The 18670-nt window shown below is 48.1% G+C and overlaps 1 protein-coding gene across 4 annotated transcripts in view; it reads right to left on the minus strand.

Moving 5' to 3' along the window:
- DCX (doublecortin) overlaps positions 1–17937 on the minus strand; it is a 64885-nt gene extending 46948 nt beyond the window's left edge. For 3 of the 4 annotated variants that reach the window (XM_069015649.1, XM_069015647.1, XM_069015648.1), the window contains exons 1-2: positions 17571–17934; positions 7817–8157 (exon numbers count right to left, since the gene is read on the minus strand). In XM_069015649.1, coding sequence (XP_068871750.1) covers positions 7817–8157; positions 17571–17934 — 705 coding nt within the window. Of the gene's footprint in view, positions 1–7816; positions 8158–17570 lie in introns of all 4 variants that reach the window. The other variant, XM_069015650.1, reaches the window with a different exon arrangement.
- Between the last annotated feature and the right edge of the window lie 733 nt (positions 17938–18670).

Here is an 18670-nt window from a genome sequence, read left to right on the forward strand (position 1 = left end):
AGGGTGGATGGAGGCTGCATCCTCTGCACGTGAGCAAGGCTCTCACTCCTTCCCTTACTGACCCAGACAAACACCTTTGTTGTCACTGGCATCATGGTCAAAAGATGGGGTGAGGAGGCTTTGACAACCTCTCACACTCACAGGGCCCTTTGCAGCACGGATTAATTTCCTTAATATTTAAGCTCCATCAAGACACACAAAAATGAATAACCACTGGTTCAGCCCCCCGTGCATTTTCAGAGCCAAGAAAGGAGGAAATGCTGTTGTGCTGGCTGACAGCTCTTTCCCTCCATTTCTTGCCAGCCTCTGTTACCTGGTTGGTTGCCTTTATTCACACCTAGTGCAGGCTTTTCCCAGAGAGAAGTGTGAGCCATGCCATAACTTACCTCCTATGAGTGAAAACAGCTTTTTGGGGGAAGGGAAGGGAAGGGAAGGGAAGGGAAGGGAAGGGAAGGGAAGGGAAGGGAAGGGAAGGGAAGGGAAGGGAAGGGAAGGGAAGGGAAGGGAAGGGAAGGGAAGGGAAGGGAAGGGAAGGGAAGGGAAGGGAAGGGAAGGGAAGGGAAGGGAAGGGAAGGGAAGGGAAGGGAAGGGAAGGGAAGGGAAGGGAAGGGAAGGGAAGGGAAGGGAAGGGGTTCCAGGCAGACAAGAAGAAAATGTGAACTTGGCCCAAGATGTGGAACATGGCACCAACCACCATGAGATTCTCAAGGTGTGTCCCCCTGAGGGAATCCAGGGGGTATTTGCTCACTCTGTGACCTACTGCAGGTAGGGAGAGGTGAGCAAAAATAATATATGTGATGCCACTCACAGCCTAACACTAAGGACACTGGCACACCAGAATAAGCAAGACATTTCCCCACTAAAAACAGGGCAAATTCACATATTGGATTATTCCAGGTGATCAAAATAAGACATTCACAAGAGTCCACACCCTGAGGTAGATGCTTGCTCAGAATATTTTAAGTGTTACCTTCTCCCTCTCAGAGCAGGAGGGACTCTCATTCACACTGGTGGGATTGCTGCCCAAGCATCAAAAAGGAACCAGAAACTTGAGTTTAATATAGCGACACAAACTCACAATGGAAAAAACAACAGGGCTTTCTTGGCCTGTCCACAGCTCCAGATATTCAGCCTTATTTCCCTTGCTCATTTTCAGCCCATTTATTCCAGGATAAACCCTCTGGCACTACAGTGAATAATCCTCTTCTCTCTTGGGATTCAGAGTGAAAAGGGAACATGTCACTCTGTATGACAGAGAGAACTGCTAAAATAAAGATGCTACTGAGGATCGAATTTTTAGCCTACGTCCCTTTCGGGGTGTGAATAGCACCAGGATGCAGTAATAGGGGCCACGTACTTCTAGGTCACCAGGTCAGGTCTGACTGCATCTTTCAATAATTTTGACAGCCTGCCATCTGTGACACAAGGAGCAGGTGTTCATGTGGAGCGTGGTCAGTACATGGCTCTAAAATCAACCATTTCCAGCAAACAGCAGCACAACTCTGGAGCCTGCTTGTGGACTGGGAGCCTCACTGCCTTGAGAGAAAAATGGATTTACCAGTATTTTTTACCACAGCCAGGATCTGCATAACAGCAACGTGCCAATGAGTACACAGCACCAAAGCCCTCTGGATGGCAGGCAGGAGGATGACACCTCCTCCAGAACCTGAGAGGCAAAGCAATGGCAAAACATCCAGCAAAGTCTGCAAGCTGATGTTCTCCTCCACTGTCTCCCTTTGCTCTACACACAGAATTATAGAATGCTTTATGTTGAAAGGGCTCTTAAAAAACATCTCACTCCATTTCCCTGCTGTGGGCAGGGACACCTTCCACTATCCCAGGTTGCTCCAAGCCCTGTCCAACCTGGCCTTGGACACTTCCAGGGATCCAGAGGCAGCCACAGCTTCTCTGGACACCCTGTGCCAGGGCCTCACCACCCTCACAGGGAAGAATTTCTTCCCAATATCTAATTTAAGTCTGCCCTCTGACAGTTTAAATCCATTTTCCCCTGTTCCATCACTACCTATCTTGGGGAGTGGCTGGAGACCACACCAGTGGTAACCAGGTCAGTACCATGCTCACAGGAGAACAGGTTTGATTAAGCCTTCAGCTGCTGAGATCAGCCTGTGTCTGCTTTAAGAAGCACAGGAATCAGGATTCACAGTGTTCCTCTTCACCCAGATTCTGTGGCCCACAGACCCGAGGAAACAGAAATTAATAAGCATAAGGTTTCTGAATAACATCTCGGAAAGTCTTCTGAATATTTTATCCTAAGTACTCAGATACACACTCGTGGAAGCTCGGCTTATTCATTCGAGCGAGCGCTAAAATCCTTGTGGGATACCTGCGGACTAATTGGTTTTGTCTGTGTTAGAGTCTAGTCACTGCATGAATCAGGCAGTGCTGAACCTCCAGCTTAGACTAAGAGCTCCCTGAAGATAGAGAACTAGGCTGTGTTGTCTGGCTCTCTAAGTGACTTGGGTTCAGAAGTTCTCCAGTCCATACATTATTACTAATCCTCCTTGCATGACACATGGCTGCTGCAGAGGAGTCATCTCACGCAAGCACCCTAAGCCAGAGCATCTGCAACAGCACTGGGGAGGAGTGAGGCTGGGAGCTAATCCCCATCCTGAGTGATGGGGAGGTGGCTGTGGGCAGGGATCCTGCCTGCTCGATTCCTCTGCGAACCCAGACCTGTCCTCTCACTATTAAAATGGGAGATTTATGCGGGGCCTGGCAAATCTCAGCAGCGAGCAAGAAGCTCTGAGAGGAAAGGGCTGAGGAACAGACACAAACCAGATCCAGGTTTGTTGTTGCAGCTCTGTGCAGCAGAGAGGGACGGTGGGACTCGCTGCTCCCCTTTGCACTGGCTGCTGCAGGAGCTTTAGCAGAAGGTGGGATACAGAACACACTTGCACTTCTCTCCTGCTCTTACACTTCCTTTGGGCCCCAGCTTTGTATGAGTGCATGGAACTGCTTTTCTGGGGTCACTTCAATGCAGTTTTTCAGTATCCCAAAGGGCAACCAACAACTTAGAAGGATGAGGAGTTCTGACATCCTTCCCCTCAACGTGTGCAATAACCCAAAGCAATTTGCTCACTTCATAACCTTGAACCTCGTGCCTCAGGGTGTGAGGTACCTTTGCCTGGGCTCTGGAGGGAACAGCTTCCCTCTGATCTTCCAGCCTTGCAGATGCTACTGGGTACAGTCCCACAGGTGTCACCTTCTTCCTGAGCACCAATCACAGATTACAGATGTTGGAGGAATTTTAGTATTTCAGTACAAACCTTGTCCTATGTCCCATTGATACAGTTTCATTAATACAATCAATAGATCTACACTATCTTGGAAAAGTTTGGTCCACTATTAACACTTGAGCAATTAATTTTTTACTTTTTTTTTTTTTTCCAAATACCAGCTTAAAATCAGTGCAGCAGCTCCAAAGTTTGTTTGGTTTCTCCAGTGCAGTATTTAGGAGATGCTTTATCAACCTATTTCATTGACTTTGATCACAAAGTCCCAACTTTAAACTTGCTGTAAGCTTAGTCATCCTGCTTCTCCCTCCATGGCTGCTGCCCTTCCTCAGTGCAGGAAACCTGAAATGAAATGAAATGGCAACTTCTTGCCTGGCCAGGAGAGGTGGGCTGGCCCCCGGGGCACTGGCATCAGCTCTGCAAACAGGGAATGAACTCCACTCATCACCTGCCACTCGATATCCTTATCAAAGCAAAGGCTGCTAGAGGGGACCATTTTATTAAGACTGGGAACTCTTTTGGGAGCACAGTCACAAGTGCCCTGACATATGGAAATGGATGTAATTTCATCTGATGAGACAGCTAACACTCAGATGGAGCAGCAGCACTGTGTCTGGGCAAGGGAACAGCCAATGAGCAGAGCATGGGTGACTTCTCCCCGTGTTTGAAGATTTCAAAGGCCAGAGGAGATCACTGCATGTTATCGTGGCTAAAACCACAATCTGTTCCCTGCTTGTTGACCAGAATATCTCCATTTATGGGGAACTGAAGCATACAAGCTCTCCCTGCTCTGAACAGCACCTATTCTGCTTATTTGTGGTGATGATAATTGCTGCGTCACACAATGGGGTGTTTAGCTAAACAGCTGAAGAAAAAGGAGGAGGAATTCTATACCAAAAAAGCGCTAAAATTTAATGCTAAAGTACAACTGAACATGTCTGATGAATTTCTGGTTATGCCAGAGTATCACCCAACTCAATGACCAAAAAAAAAAAAAGAGTGATATTTCTCATTACATCTCTTCAGGCACTTGGCTGAACAACTCACAGACCTTGGAATAAAAAGCAGGGCAGAAAAAGAGAAGTTCAGTGTGCACAGAAGACAGCAGCTTTCACTCAAAAGCAGGAAGGAATGCAGGCAAACCCCACCTGCAAAGCAAGGTGCTGAAAGGAGCTGTGCTGGGCTGCCAGCGATGGAGCAGCCTCCCCTATCCCAGAGAGCACCGACCCATTGTGCACCACGGTGAGAAGGAAGCTCAGGCACGAGCAGGACAGTAAATCTATGCAACATTTGCAGAGTCTAGCTCAGCTTACTGCATTCAGAATATCCAAATGCAACTTCATCCACGGTCTCAAATTCTGCTTTCTAATTTGGTTTGCTAACGACGCGAGGCAGGATCTGTCGTCGTGTGTTTATCAAGTAGCCAGTGCTGCCAGGAATCCAGACTTGTTTGGGACACTGGGTAGAACTAAGAGTTTAAAAAAGGAGGAAGAATCTACCAAAATAACTGTTTTCCAGCGTGATTCACAGGCCTGACCAAATTAAATCCTGAATGTGTATATTTTAATTACATGTATTACACATCTCAACACGACAGCAGTTGTAGCTGTGGAACAAAGTGCTGGATTTGGCCCATCATAGCATTTGTTCAATGCACTGAATCCTTTGACCTACACCACTTCCTGTACAGCCATGGAAGTTCCAAAGTCAAATCTCTGTTGTGATCGCCCATCACAACCCATTTTTGGTCAACTACCTGAAAAACCTCTTGAGCTCCATGGTGTGCACCAAGAGGTAATGAGATGCTCCAGGGAGAGAAGGAGCCTGAGTACAGACATTAGAAATATGTGCAAGTTAAATATACTACTTAAACACAAGATGCTCATTTAGCAGCTTCAAGGGCCATATTTCTCCAGCCAACCCAAGACATAAAAAGAAACAAAAATTCATTAAAATAACCTAACCCCACTATTGTTTCAAGTGCTACATTTATTCAAATCCAGCCCACCAGCTCTCAATTAGCTGCTTTCTCACTCCAACTGCAGCAGGTCTGCAGTGCACAGAAATGTAATTATTCACACACCACCCTGTCATTGCCACCACTGTCTGTACTTCTAAAGCATCTTGATTACTCCACTGATGAGCACTATGGAAATGCCTATAAATAAAATAATCATCTCCCCTCATTAAGTTCCAGCTCGTGGACTGAGGAAGGATGATTTTCCTTTGTACATTCCTTTTGTAAATTTTATCATTTCACAACAGAGGGAGCAATGTGCCTCTGATGGCACTCAAAGAGACAGGCTGTCAGGATTCTTGTCAGTATTTCAGCTTTGAGCAGCTTGCGTTTTTGCATGAATATTTCCTCCTGAAAATAAAGTGCTGTTTGTCAGAATTACGCACTCAGTAATCTCTTTCTAATGTCAGCATCAGACATGCAAAACCCCCTAATGTCATGTCAGGAGGTCAGATTTTATGGAGCAGTATGTCATGGAAACCCTGAACAGCCAGCACTGCACCCACAGCAGAAGCTTCCAGCTCTGACTTGCACACTAAGAACAGACATCTATAGTGAAAAACAAGCATGGAAGGGAACCTTCCACTACACACAAAGCTTTGGTGAACCAGGTGTGCTCTTCAGGAAGCTTCAACAGTAATTGATGATGCAAATAAATATCAAACATCCCATTATTGCCAAATCACAGTCTTGCTGTTTCCAAGGACTGCAATACTGGGTGCACGTTTGCCCACACAAACTCCCAGCAGTGCCTCCAGCGTGCAATGAAATATCTCACTGCATAAAATGGTGAATTATAAAGCCAGAGAAACAAGTTAAATGTCATATCAGGGCTGATCCTGTCTTGCTCTCCAGCCAGAGGAATCACCACTTGCTCCTGTAAACAGCTAAAAGGGGGAGAAGAGAGCAGTTTGATGGAAGCTCATGGAGCATCCTGTTTCTGCACCATCCAAAGCAACATCTCACCTCCAAACTGCCAGCAGCTCTCAAAGAACTGAGGCCACTCACAGGCTCAGATGAAGCTCCTCATTCCCAGCTGGGAGAACAACAGCACTCTGTGCATCAGCATGAGCAGGGAGCTGCTCTCAGGCCAGATGGAATTGTTAAACCCTCTGCAAAGCTGCTGTGATCCAAAGGGCATGGTCCTGTGCCCATGTGTGACCACCTCAGGGAGCACAGGTCACCTGACTCTCTCCTTCCTCTTCCCCTGGTCTCTCCCAAGGTTTCCAGCACAATGCTCCTTGTATCACAGGTTACTGTGGCTATGGAGAGTGCAGCTGGACAGTCACCCTCTCATGTTCAAACCATGCACCTTAGGAAGGAAAAGTGCTGAGTTGAGACAAGTGGAAAGGAAAGCTTTGGCAGACAGATGGGATTTTTTGTGTATCTGAAGCTGGAACCAGACAGTAACTAATGTGCAGGACACGGAGGATGGGACAAAGCAAGAATCACAGGATGGTTTGGGTTGGAAGGGACATTAAAGATCATCCAGTTGCAGCCCCCTGCCATGGGCAGGGCCACCAGACTGTCAGGCTGCTCTCAGCACCCAGGCACTACACCTGGACTGTGCAGGACACTGTAGGGACCTGCATTTGGGACAAACATTTTTATATGTAAAATCTGCATGTTCTTGGACAGAGCCAGTATTTAAATAATTTTCTCCAGAGACAGGACAGAGTTAATTTAAAGCAAAACCATCAATCCCTAGAACAGCCAGCGTCCAAACCCACACAAGAGCTGTGCTGCCTCACTCCAGAATCTGGAGCAGGAAAAATAGTGACGAAAATAAGATTGTTCCTCAATTACAGTAAACAGAAATGTTAAATCAAGCTCAGAATTGTCCTTGAAGAATCCAGCTCTCCCCAGCTCTAAAAATGATCCCTCACATTCCTTTAAGGCTTTTCATAGATACAGCAATCTGAAATGGCTCATTGCTGTGTAGCTGCTAACAAGAGACAGATGTTTCCCTCAGTTCCAGCAACATGTAGACATGAAGCACATTATGATGACCTGCTAAATATTTCTGACTCTTTCTGCATGTTACCTCCTCGTGCATTTAGTCAGGGAATTGCACCACAGTTCCACGCTTTCCCTGCTCACTCTGCAGCTGGCCTGAAGAGCACGCTTGGATCAATCACTTTATCTTAGCAAGCCTTCATCAGAGGGCAGGGAAAGTCAAGCAACACGTTTTCACTGAGCAAAGCCAAAGCTGGAGAGTTCTTCCAGTTACTCCAGAGCCAGATCAGCTGGTGGCAGCGAGCCCAACTCCCCCTGTTATTTATTTAGCTGGCCCAGAAGACACGCACCGCACGCCGGCGTGCAGGGCGAGCATCTGTTCCACCCAGACCCACGGCTACATTCTTCACTTGGTATTAATATCAGGGAAAATTTAGTAACCTAACCACTGGCATGAGAAGCCACACTTCTAAGAGAACAGATGGCAGCAATCATCTCAGCTTAATTTTAGGCTTCAAGAATTGGTCTGAGTCAGCAAAGCCGCACGATAAGAGGAAGAAAAAGACGGAACATCTGTAAAACCTCCTACCTGCTTCCCATCCAAGGTGTACAGCTTTTTGACCACCCCTGTCTCCAGTTTGATAGCTTCAGTGATGTCAGTGAGGACTTGCTCGAAGGAGTGGGCAGTCTTCTTGTTGAGGAGCACCCGCACGGCCTTGCGGGGCTTCACCCCGCTGCGGATGATGGTCACCAGCTTGGGGCGCACGAAATCCTTGTTCTCCTTGGCCTGGGCGCTGTTGCTGCTGGCCAGGGACTGAGGTGCTTTCTGGTTGGCAGAGGTCTTCACGTTCACTGACCAGTTGGGGTTGACATTCTTGGTGTACTCCACCTTCTTGAAGAAGTTGTCGGACGAGCAGACGTAACTCTCCCCTTGAGGAAGGAAGGAGATTCTACAGTAACTACCAGGAAACAGGCTCTGTGCTCTTCCCCCATGGATCATGCAAACCATTAATAATTGCTTCCATTAGCCCTCCCATGACAGCTCATTCTTAAAACATTCTGCCTTATTTTGATGTCGTATTTATGCTTATTTTAAATATTGCCAGTATTTCCACAAAGTAAGCAAGTCAGCCATCAGCAAATACATACAATCACATGAGCCAGGGGTTAAAAGAGGTTGAGTTATAAAAATATTTAGGTACTTGAAGATGCAGCTAAGCTTTCCAAGAGCTTCAGAACAGTAAATTCATTTGACCACCCCCATTATTTCATAAATTTGCCAGCTTCCCCTTTGTCTTTACAGACCTAGCTACTACTTCAGTGTGTCATTCCCTGCCAAGAGGACATCAACATTCATCCACAAAGTGCCTTCTGCCTCATGCCTGAAAAATAATCAAAATCTTGTCCTGAATAGTCTCCACTAAAAGTAGCCTTGATAAATCTAGCAAGCATAACAAATATGCATTGTTAGATCATCAGTGGTTTATTAGGGGACAGACCTAGCGGCAGCTGAGATTAAACACTGCACCAAATACCACTGCTTGCTTTTACATGGCTGCTACCAACCAAAAATACATTAAATCCAAATTTAGACATGGCAGAGAAGGGTTACGTGGTCTTGTTAATAATTCACAAAAAGCCCTTCCCTATCCCACCCAAAATTACTTTCAGGCTTTGTCTGTAATTTACAGGATCCTATCTATCTAAGGTTTTAAAAGCACCTTAAAGGATTTGTAGGAGCTTCTTTTGGGCCTGCAAATCTGATGGATGCTGGAAGAGTTATTACTAGAACGAGACTGTAAACCAGTATCCCTAAGGGAATGTAGCTGTCTGGTCTGAAATGACTCAGGCTGCTGAGCACTTGAGGATGCACTGAAAAAAAGTCACTCACTGCCAGAGGAAGGAGCTTTCGTCTCGCCATTAGATAAAACTTTAATAGGAATGGAGGCATGACATGGGTACCTGTAGGATTTTAGAGTCTCTTCTGGTGTTTTCTTTGATCTTACAAAATTAAGTTCTTCGATACATTTGAAATCAAAATATAGATTTAACTATTTTGAAAAATAAAAAAAATAAATTTAAAAAATTCCTTCTTCATAAAAACCAGACTGGCTGCATTTCCTTGACTGCAAACTCCAGGGCTCAGATATCTTTGAAAATCACAACAGCTGTGTCTGGGTTCCCATCCAGGGATCTCTAGGACAGGATTTGACATCCAGTTGGTAAAATATGGATTTCCAGACATCCCACTGATTTCCACATGGCCCAGGCATGTGCCAGGTCCAGCATGAAGTTCATACTGGAAGTCCTTCTGCTGACTAAACTGCATTTCTGATGGAGGCACCAGGTTAATCCCTTCATAGAACCCATGGAGAGACCATAACAGGCACACAATAAACAGGTTTTAACAGGCTTAAAACAGCACTCTGAGCATTTCTGCCCCTCTTCCTGATAAGGGCGTGATGGCACAGGCAGCCATAGGAAAGAAGCAGGACTCTAACTTATTTTAACCCCACAGTGATGCCCACTCATGGTGCTTATACAACCAACTGCAGCTCTTCTCCATCAGCTGTACAAAAATGACCCAAATCCTTGACCAACAGGAAGCAGATACTCTGTTCCCCCTTCTAAAGATGGAATACAACTACAGAAGAGAGCTGACAAGGTTCATGATGAACACTCAGTTGGGAGTTTTGTCAACTAGTGTACCCCAAACTAACACAAATCCCACCAGCAGGTTCTGTTGGCTTGAAGGAACAGTAAAAATCTCTATTTGCTGATGGCAACACCCCTCAATAAACTGACCATGCAGCCCTGCCCATAGCTGGAGCTCCTTAATCCCTACATTTTCTGAATCTGACTCTATAGATGCTCAAATATACCCCCAGAGTACCACACATTATACAAAATTCCCTCTGGGGATATCGTTTTCCAGAAGCTTTGAATACTTCAAATCTTTCTGATTAATAAGTGATAAGTTGTGGTTTATTCATCTGCTTCAGCCAAGTAACACCTGCTGCAGAGCGGGCCCAGGCTTCTCTCCAGTTTCACAACTGAGAGAAAGCCAGCAAGGGGAGTTTGGAATGCTCCCAGGGAATTAACCATCCTAAGAACCTGAGCCTTCCCAAACCCATAATCCCTGGGCAGCAGAGCCCTCAGAAGTGTGCTCAGCAGAACTGTGCATTATCCTCTGAGAAAAGGGATCTCTCTGTTGAAATGCAGCACTAAGAACAAGTGATTTGAGTGCTGCTGTCGCCCATGCCCCAGGCTTCCTCACCTGCACCTCTGCTTCCCTACCTGAAAAGGAGAAGTAGACTATCAGCCACTGAATTGTGGCAAGGCTCGACTTTCATCTGCATTTGACCTTCATCTGTGTTATTTTCACAGTGAAAGAAAGCACCTGTTTGCACTGTGGTCTGTAAACACGGGAGGTGGTGGAGCCTATTTTCTATTAACGAGTTCCATTGTTTTGAAGTAAGCTGAAGAGGTTCTTGATCTGTTTGGTACAATACCATTACTCTTAGTTCCAGCTGAGTCCTTCTGAACTCCTCCCCGCACACCACAGTTTGTGTATTTACACCACCACACACCAAAGGCAACGGTGGCACGAAGGCAAAACTCTTGTAGGGTTTGTTCCACAGATGTGATCTCAGGCAGACCCACACACAGGCCTCTCAAGTGCAAAATGGAATCTGCCCTTTCTCCATTTGTCTCATTTAACCCAAACCCTAGCGAATAAAATCCACACTTTACTGGATTCCAAAACTGGGGAGAAATTTCCTTGGAGTGACACTCCAGAACAGCAGTTCAGAGTAGCAGCTCTTCTCAGCAGCATTTCTGCAGTCACAGCAGCACAGCTCCAGGGAAGAGGAGCTTTTCTCTCCTCCCTCCCTGACCTAAGGATGTGACCTGAAGCTTTAACTTCATTTAAAAACCACTTCAACTAATGTCTTCCCTAACTCAGTTTATGACCCCCAAAGAGCAGCAAAATCATCGTTCAAGTTCCTCAGTGAGGCACATGCATTTGTCAGACAGAAACACACTTTTCACAGTGTATTTCACTTCCCACAGTGGAGCTGTACCCAAACCTTACCATGGTGGTAGCAGGATTGGGCAAGCATGGGCTGAAGACCTGTGAACTTTCCAGCTTTGAACTGCCCACTGTGGCCAGGAAACCATAAAAAAGAGAAATCGTTCGGGGAACAGTGCTACCATGGAGGAAGGAGTGGATTCTCTGTGGGTTTCTCTGCCACATCTGTCTGTGCTAAGCCTATAATGAGAAGTCAAGGTGTACAACTGTGCCAGCCACAGAAACATGACTGACAGACACAGCGTGGTTGCAGAAGATGTGCACAGCATAACAGAAGAAATGGGAAGCAGGCTTGAGATCGTGTCACGAGCAAAAGAAACAACCCCAAGAAGAATATTGCTCCCCAGCCCTAAGCACAAGAATCTGTACACAAATATTTTCAGGAACACACGTCTCGAGCCAGCAAGCAGCTGTGCACACGTGCAGAAATCCCACTGCAAGCCACGAGAAGCTACAATGGACAGCCACATCATTAATTCCAAACAAACCCCAAAAAGGGACCGCAAAGAGACACACCCATGCACTGGAGGTGGGGAGCATCATCCTGACAATATCCCTGGGGTGCCAAGGACAGCTTTTGTTTAGTGCAGGGCCGGGTCAGAGCATGATGCCCTTTGTGCACTGCAGAGCCAGAGCCCGCAGGAGGATGTGCATTGTCACCATGCCAGGGTGCTCCAGACATGTCACAATTCCTATCGTGCCACCAAACCAGCCAGGGCATTCCCTCACTCCTCCTGCCTGCCCTGAGCAATGGATGGGCTGACTGCAGACCTCAGACCTTCTGTCATGACCATCATATTTGCCATTTGAAGCCAGGCTTCTATCACACAGAATTACTCCGGCTTCAAGTGCATGACACATCCTGGTGCTACCAATTTGATGCAAGCACAAGGAGATTATTCAGCTCCTAAAGACGGGATGATCTCAGCAAAGATAAGGTTTGCCTTAGAGAAGATTCCTTAGAAAAACTCTAAGCTCCAGATGAGCACTAATCCTCCAACCCTCTTACAGCAGCTCCCTGTGACAATACCAAAAATGACAGGCTGAGCTTTCAGAAAAAGTTATCCTTCCTCAGCATGCACCAGCAACTTTCCAGGGATAATGAACTGCGGGCAGAAGTCTTTTGAGAAAAATCAGGAAAGCTGGATTGAGGCCATTTTGAATGTCTAAGTGTTAACAGTTATTCCAGGAACAGTCTCTGTGGGCAGCAGTCAATTATTCTGGCTGTTAGCTCTGCAGTTGCAAAGTTGTGATTGTGCTACTGTGCCCAGCTTTTGTGTTTTGTGGAATTTACCAGGACTGCAGCAGGAATTAAGTGGACTTAACACCTTGCAGAGTTCATTCCATATGGTGTTGGAGGAGGCCTTTAGTTTCAAATGCATGAACTTGCTGCTGCTTTATGAGTTAAAAAGACCTGCTCCAGCACAGCAAAATTAACCCTGGAAGAGCTCCCTTCCCTTGGCTCTTCCACAGGGAGCTCTGCCATCAACAGAAGCACCTCTTGTTCTGCTGAAGAAGTGGAAGAAATGCTTGATTAGAAATCACCTCCAAAACTACACGATGCCCGTAAAGAATTTTGGGACCACACCAGTCCTAGTGTGACAGCCAGGATGAGCAAGCAAATAAAACAGAATCTCGAGGACAAATTTTGTTATGTAGGACACAATTAGCTGGGCTATCAGGCCAACAGACACCCACAGAAAACAATTCCACAGGTTACCAAGGTTTCAGTATTAGACTGCAGGCATTTCACTTTTCCAGGCAAACTGGAACACACACACATTGGGTGGAGATTCCAGTATGTTTCCTATAAACTCCTCGGTCCCAGCACACACCAGACTCTGCACAATTCCAGGCTGCAGCCCCTCCTATGATTACTTTAAATACTCCTGGACAAGATTTTGGAAAATATTCCCAAGGGCATGACAGGATACAAAAAGCTTGGAATCACTTTCTGGAATATCTCACGCAGCCCAAGAACATTTGCAATGAAGCCACACTGAGCAAAACAAAATCCTATTCAGCTTTTTCTAGTGTTTGATCTGCAGCAAGAGCAAATTTCAAACAAGGAGGCCAGTACAGGGCATAAAATCCACCTCTGGATGTGCCTTTCCCTCACTCCTGGGTTGTGCCTCACTGTGCATTTCATTATGTCAAGAAGCTGAACATGGGAAAGCAGCAAAATTACGGAGAGGGCTAAAAAACCCCTTTGTCTCACAAAGAACTCATTTATGGGACAGTGGGAACTAGAACAAGTGGCCAAGAGCAGCATTTCTTAAGCCATCTTGGCTGCTGAAGTCAATGCACAGCATCAGCTTCCACCTCCACCCAGCCAAGGATGAGGTGGGACAACTTCTCATCACATCAAGTCTACATGAAGAGGCTCAAATTGAACCAAGGACCAAACCACCATGCCCAGATGCCAAAGGAACTAAATTTTAGCAAAAACTTGGGTGAAATGTGAGCTCTCTAGCTTGAGAAAGGCTGGCACATGATTATTTTAGCATCTTTCATATGCAAGTTTTGTCACAGCACAAGGCACAGAATTATCCACTACAACAGTGACTCACCCAAAAATGCAGCTTCATAAATCAACTTCCTGAAGCCTTGGTCACTGGAACTAATTCTATATGAAGGGGAATAAAGCTCACCTGGTGCTCTTCTCCAAAAGATTCACCAGCCACAATAAACAGCAGCACCTGGACCCAACATCCACTCCTGTCTCAGCCAAGGCAGTGGGACACAAGTGGGAGGTGCTGTTAGCAGTTCACCACTGCCAGGATCAGCTGGAACAGGGCAGTACCAGGATGCTGCACTGCTCTTAAACAGCAAGAGATTGAGGAGGAATACAGTCCTAATCAATGGCAAGAGGTGCATTATTTACAAATATATTAAAGCTGACTGCTGAAAATAGGGACTTAGGATTGAGACAATGACTACAGCGATGGAAGATGGCCATTAGGACTGGAAGGGGGGAGAAAAAATGATCAGGCAGGTGGATTTTGAGAGAAGGTCATTGGGAGACCAGACAGCTCCCTGGAAAAGAATGGAAAAAGCAACCTGTGACCAGTGAGGGAGAATTCATATGACAGCAAAAAGGCACCTGTGTGACAGAGTCCCGTGGGCTTCCAAAATGTGAGGTGTTAGAGTGCAGTACAGGAAAGGACCAAGAGGCACATCCCAACAGATGGAAGGAATGTGAAAAAAGAGTAAGAAAAACTTCACTTGCTCTCAGTATGAGAGTAACCCCGAAGGCCAGGGAAGAACTCCGGGTCTGAAGAACAAAAGGGTGATTCCAAGCCCCAGTCAATTAGCAGCACACCATGTGGGTTTTGTTCACCTGAAGTGTGTGTCTCTAGGATGCTGCTGCTGTGCAATATCATTCTCTGCCCTCCAGAACTACATTCAGGCTACACTATGTAAGTACATTTTTAAATCACTCAGAAGTAATCAATTTCTTTGTACATGATGTGAAATCCTGTCAGTGATTTAGAAGCTTTTGCCATCAAACCACTGAGATGAGCCTCTTTGATGACTTTTCCTACGTTCTACTTGCTTATTGGAAATCACAATGATAAATTAGCCCCACTATAGCAACAAGCACTGGTTTGGTTATCCCCAGTCTCCACGCAGAAAGCCGATTTACAAGGCAGACATGCCCTGGCTGTGTGTGCACTGTTCTTGTGTGACAGAGCAGAATTACTCCCAGGTCCTGGGTTTCATGCAGGTACTGTGCACACAGCTATGCAAACACCCAAGCTCATGGCAGAGCTCACCACAAGGCTGGTTACAACCACGGTGTTGTAAATTGCTTTTCTACAACAGAGGTGGAGGTCACCCCTAGAAATACGGGATCAATAACAGCATGCAGACCCACTCTGGCATGTTCAAAAAATGGATTCCTTTGTCTTCACTCTGCTCAGGCTTTATTTTCCTAGATGATGCTCTGCTGAGGACACAGCCACACAGACAATCCCATTTTGGTTCTAGTGTCTCTTCTTCAGTGCTGTTTCCAGATGCCATTTTGGCAGAAAAAAGCCAGAACCCAAATGCCAGCACCTCCTGTCTCTACCTGAACCAGCAAGATACATTTTCATGAACTAGGTACCTCCTTACCTGCAGCAAAACCCAGTGTAAAGCAGCTGTAACAACTGAAGGTTTCTTAACTCCACAGACAAAAAGCAGGAAGAGTGTAAAAAGAGAATAAAGAACTGCATTTTCTCCTGGAGTTATTTCTGAAGATTTGCATAAAACCTAGGACAAGCAGGACTGAGAGCTGCCATTAGAGAAAGGCTGTGGCCATATTAAGAGACCAGAATGAAACATGGCAGAATCTCTAAAATTAAGGGAGGGCACACCTCCATTCGACAGCTGTAATTGGGCTGAGAATAACTCCACTAGGAAGCATCACAGCTCTGAAAGGCAGCAATTTCTTCCCAGGAAAACTCCTCTGTGGAAACCAAGATTTATTCCGCGTCCTTGTCCCCTCAAAGTATTTTGGGGAAATGAGGATCCTGCTTCACAGTCAAGGAATTCTAGGGAGAGCTGCTTTAGTCAAGGTCACACAATGACTCGCTGCCGAGGCAGCCCCTGCAGTTCACGCCTCACACACTCACATCCATTGTCTTTTACTAAAGGCAAAAGCCTCGTGGCTTTTCGGTAGTTACCAAACCGGCCAGGTCGTCTGCTTGGAGAAAAACACCAAGAAAAAGGGAAGAGCAACTCCCCTCTTGCAACGGGATATTCCAGGTGCAAACAAAGAGCGAACTGCTCGGGGAAGAGAAAAGCAGGGTGGCTGTGGGTGCCCCGTGTCCACGCCGCTTTGGCTGTGCTGCCAGCAGAGCTGGCCCACGGTCGTGCCTCGGGCAAGGAGGCGGGACTGGCCATCCCAGCAATTTCATCCCAGGGCTTCTCCTGACCCTCCCGGGAAAGGCAGCACCCAGGGCACCAGAGGGAGCACCCCTGGCACAGGCACGGCTGGCAGCTGAGTTCCACGGGAGCAAACCTTCCCCCGGGGCACCCCTTCCGAGCAGCACTGATTTTTGACTCATCCCTCATGCCACAGTGACACGCGGAGGGACAGGCACACCCACACCCCCTCTGGCCACACGGACACGCTCAGCCCTGCCCTGAGCACCCCCTGCACACCCAGACCGGCCAGGCAGGGGATGCCTCCCACACTGCCCCCCAGACCCACCAGTGCAGCCACCCCACGCTCGGTCCCTGCAGAGACCCTCCCCAAATACACCCGAGGCACCTCCCTTTCACCCAGCCCCTGCACGAACCACGGTCGCGAGCAGCCCGTGAACTCCCCGTGCCCTCTCCGCACACATCGCTCTGACACACGCACACCCAGCCCAGCACACCCCGCACAAACCCCGCCGCAAAGAACCCCCCACACCTCCGCTGTAATTAACCCTCCTCGCACCTTCCTCCGCACAGACACGCGCATAAACCCCCAAATTTCACCAAGTGCAACCTGTCCGAAACGCCCTTCTCCGTTCATTAAATCCCCTCTCTATTGAGGCCGTGAGAACTCCCAACACAGCCCTGCACACGCTCCCCGAACACTGACAGCCCCCAACACCCCGCCCTCCAAACATCCATGGCACACTGCCCTGCACCCCGAACACCCCTCTCCACACACCCCCAAGTGCCTGCACGGCCCTGACCACACCCCTCTGCACACACATTGTGCGCATAATACCCCAAAAACCCCGCCATACGCCGAGCGCACAAACCCTTCCCGCCCCCATTACACACTCGCTACCGGAATGCCTCAGCATCCCTTCCTTTTCCCTTCATCCCCACCCACCCCACTGGGAAACCCAGCGCACCCTCCCTGCACCCATCTGGGGTCACCCCCCAGCCCGGACAGCCGTGGGGACACCCCGAGCCAGCCCCCCGAGGCACGGACAGAGCCCCGAGTCGGACACACCCCTCCGGCCGCACAGCCGGCGGGCTCCCGCACCGCTCGGCACGGCTCGGCACGGCACGGCTCGGCTCGGCACGGCACGGCTCGGCACGGCACGGCACGGCTCGGCACGGCACGGCACGGCACGGCTCGGCACGGCACGGCACGGCTCGGCACGGCACGGCACGGCTCGGCTCGGCACGGCACGGCACGGCTCGGCACGGCGGGGCTCAGCATCGCCGAGAGCCCGGGGCAACGCGAGCTGCTCGGCAGCCCCGAGTGGTGCAGCCCCCTCCCCACCCCGCCTCCTCCCTGCAGCAGGCGGCGATGCTCATTTACCTTCCTCCAGCTCGTCCATGCTGCCGATCTTCCGCGAGCCATCGATGGTGTAAATGTACCGCACTCCCTGAGGCAGGTTAATGTTGTCGGACAGGGACCGGGTCAGGTCCGCCAGGAGGGCATCAAAACTTCGGAAGCGGTCGGAGGACACGGCGTATACAATCCCCTTGAAGTAGCGGTCCCCGTTGCGATAGAAACGCACCTTCTTGGCTTTCTTCTCGTTACTCAGCGCCTGTAAGGTCCGGGTTCTGTAGAAGCTACAGTGAGCACTGTGAGTGGGGCTGGGCAAGCCGTTCATCCGTGTGCCTCGCATGTTTCTGGACGCCTTGTCTCTTTCGTCAAAGTGTCCAAAATCAAGTTCCATAGTTTGGTGAACCCTAAAGATCTGAAGCTAGGCAGGAAGGAGATGGGGAGAGAAGGAGGGCAAAGGGACGGGTTAGAGCCCAGCAAGAGCCACAATCCGGAGAGCAAAATGACACTAAGGCTGTGTCTGGAGCAGGACAGATGCATTTGGGAAGCGCCCCCTCCCCTGACCCAGATTTGTATCGATTCTGGGGACTGAGAGTAGGAGGGGTCCTCGCATTTTGAAAGGGATCCAACTACTGGGGGCAGGGAACACGTTTCTAGAGAGCTGCCTGCTCCTGCACCTGGGAGTTTTCAAAGTGCAGCAAATCGGGACTTGGGGCCAAAGGGATACATGGCAATCACAACTCAGCCCCCAAAAACTCATCCAAACACCAGTTGGCAATGAATTAAACCTCTGAGCCCTGTGAGGTTTCCTTTGGCAACAGAAAACAAGGAGATCCCAGTAAGTCAGCCCTTCAATCTGTCGAATCACGGAAGGACCCAGAGCATCTGAATGTTTAACATTAGAATAAACTGGCATTTATGAAAGAATGGTCACAGGGGAATAAGCAGTTTCTTTGTGACAGCCTGTTCAATAAGGGTTAGCAATGAGATCCAGCCCACCCTTCCCCCTATCCGCAGCCCCCTCCTAGCCCATCAATCAATTCCCAGGACCAGCCTACATCTCTAAGAAGAAATGACTGCAAAGAAAAATCTGTCATTGAAACGCAGCTTCGGTAAGCTCTTTTCAGCCT

Source organism: Aphelocoma coerulescens, chromosome 4A (assembly GCF_041296385.1).
Source record: "Aphelocoma coerulescens isolate FSJ_1873_10779 chromosome 4A, UR_Acoe_1.0, whole genome shotgun sequence".
Classification (NCBI taxonomy): domain Eukaryota; kingdom Metazoa; phylum Chordata; class Aves; order Passeriformes; family Corvidae; genus Aphelocoma; species Aphelocoma coerulescens.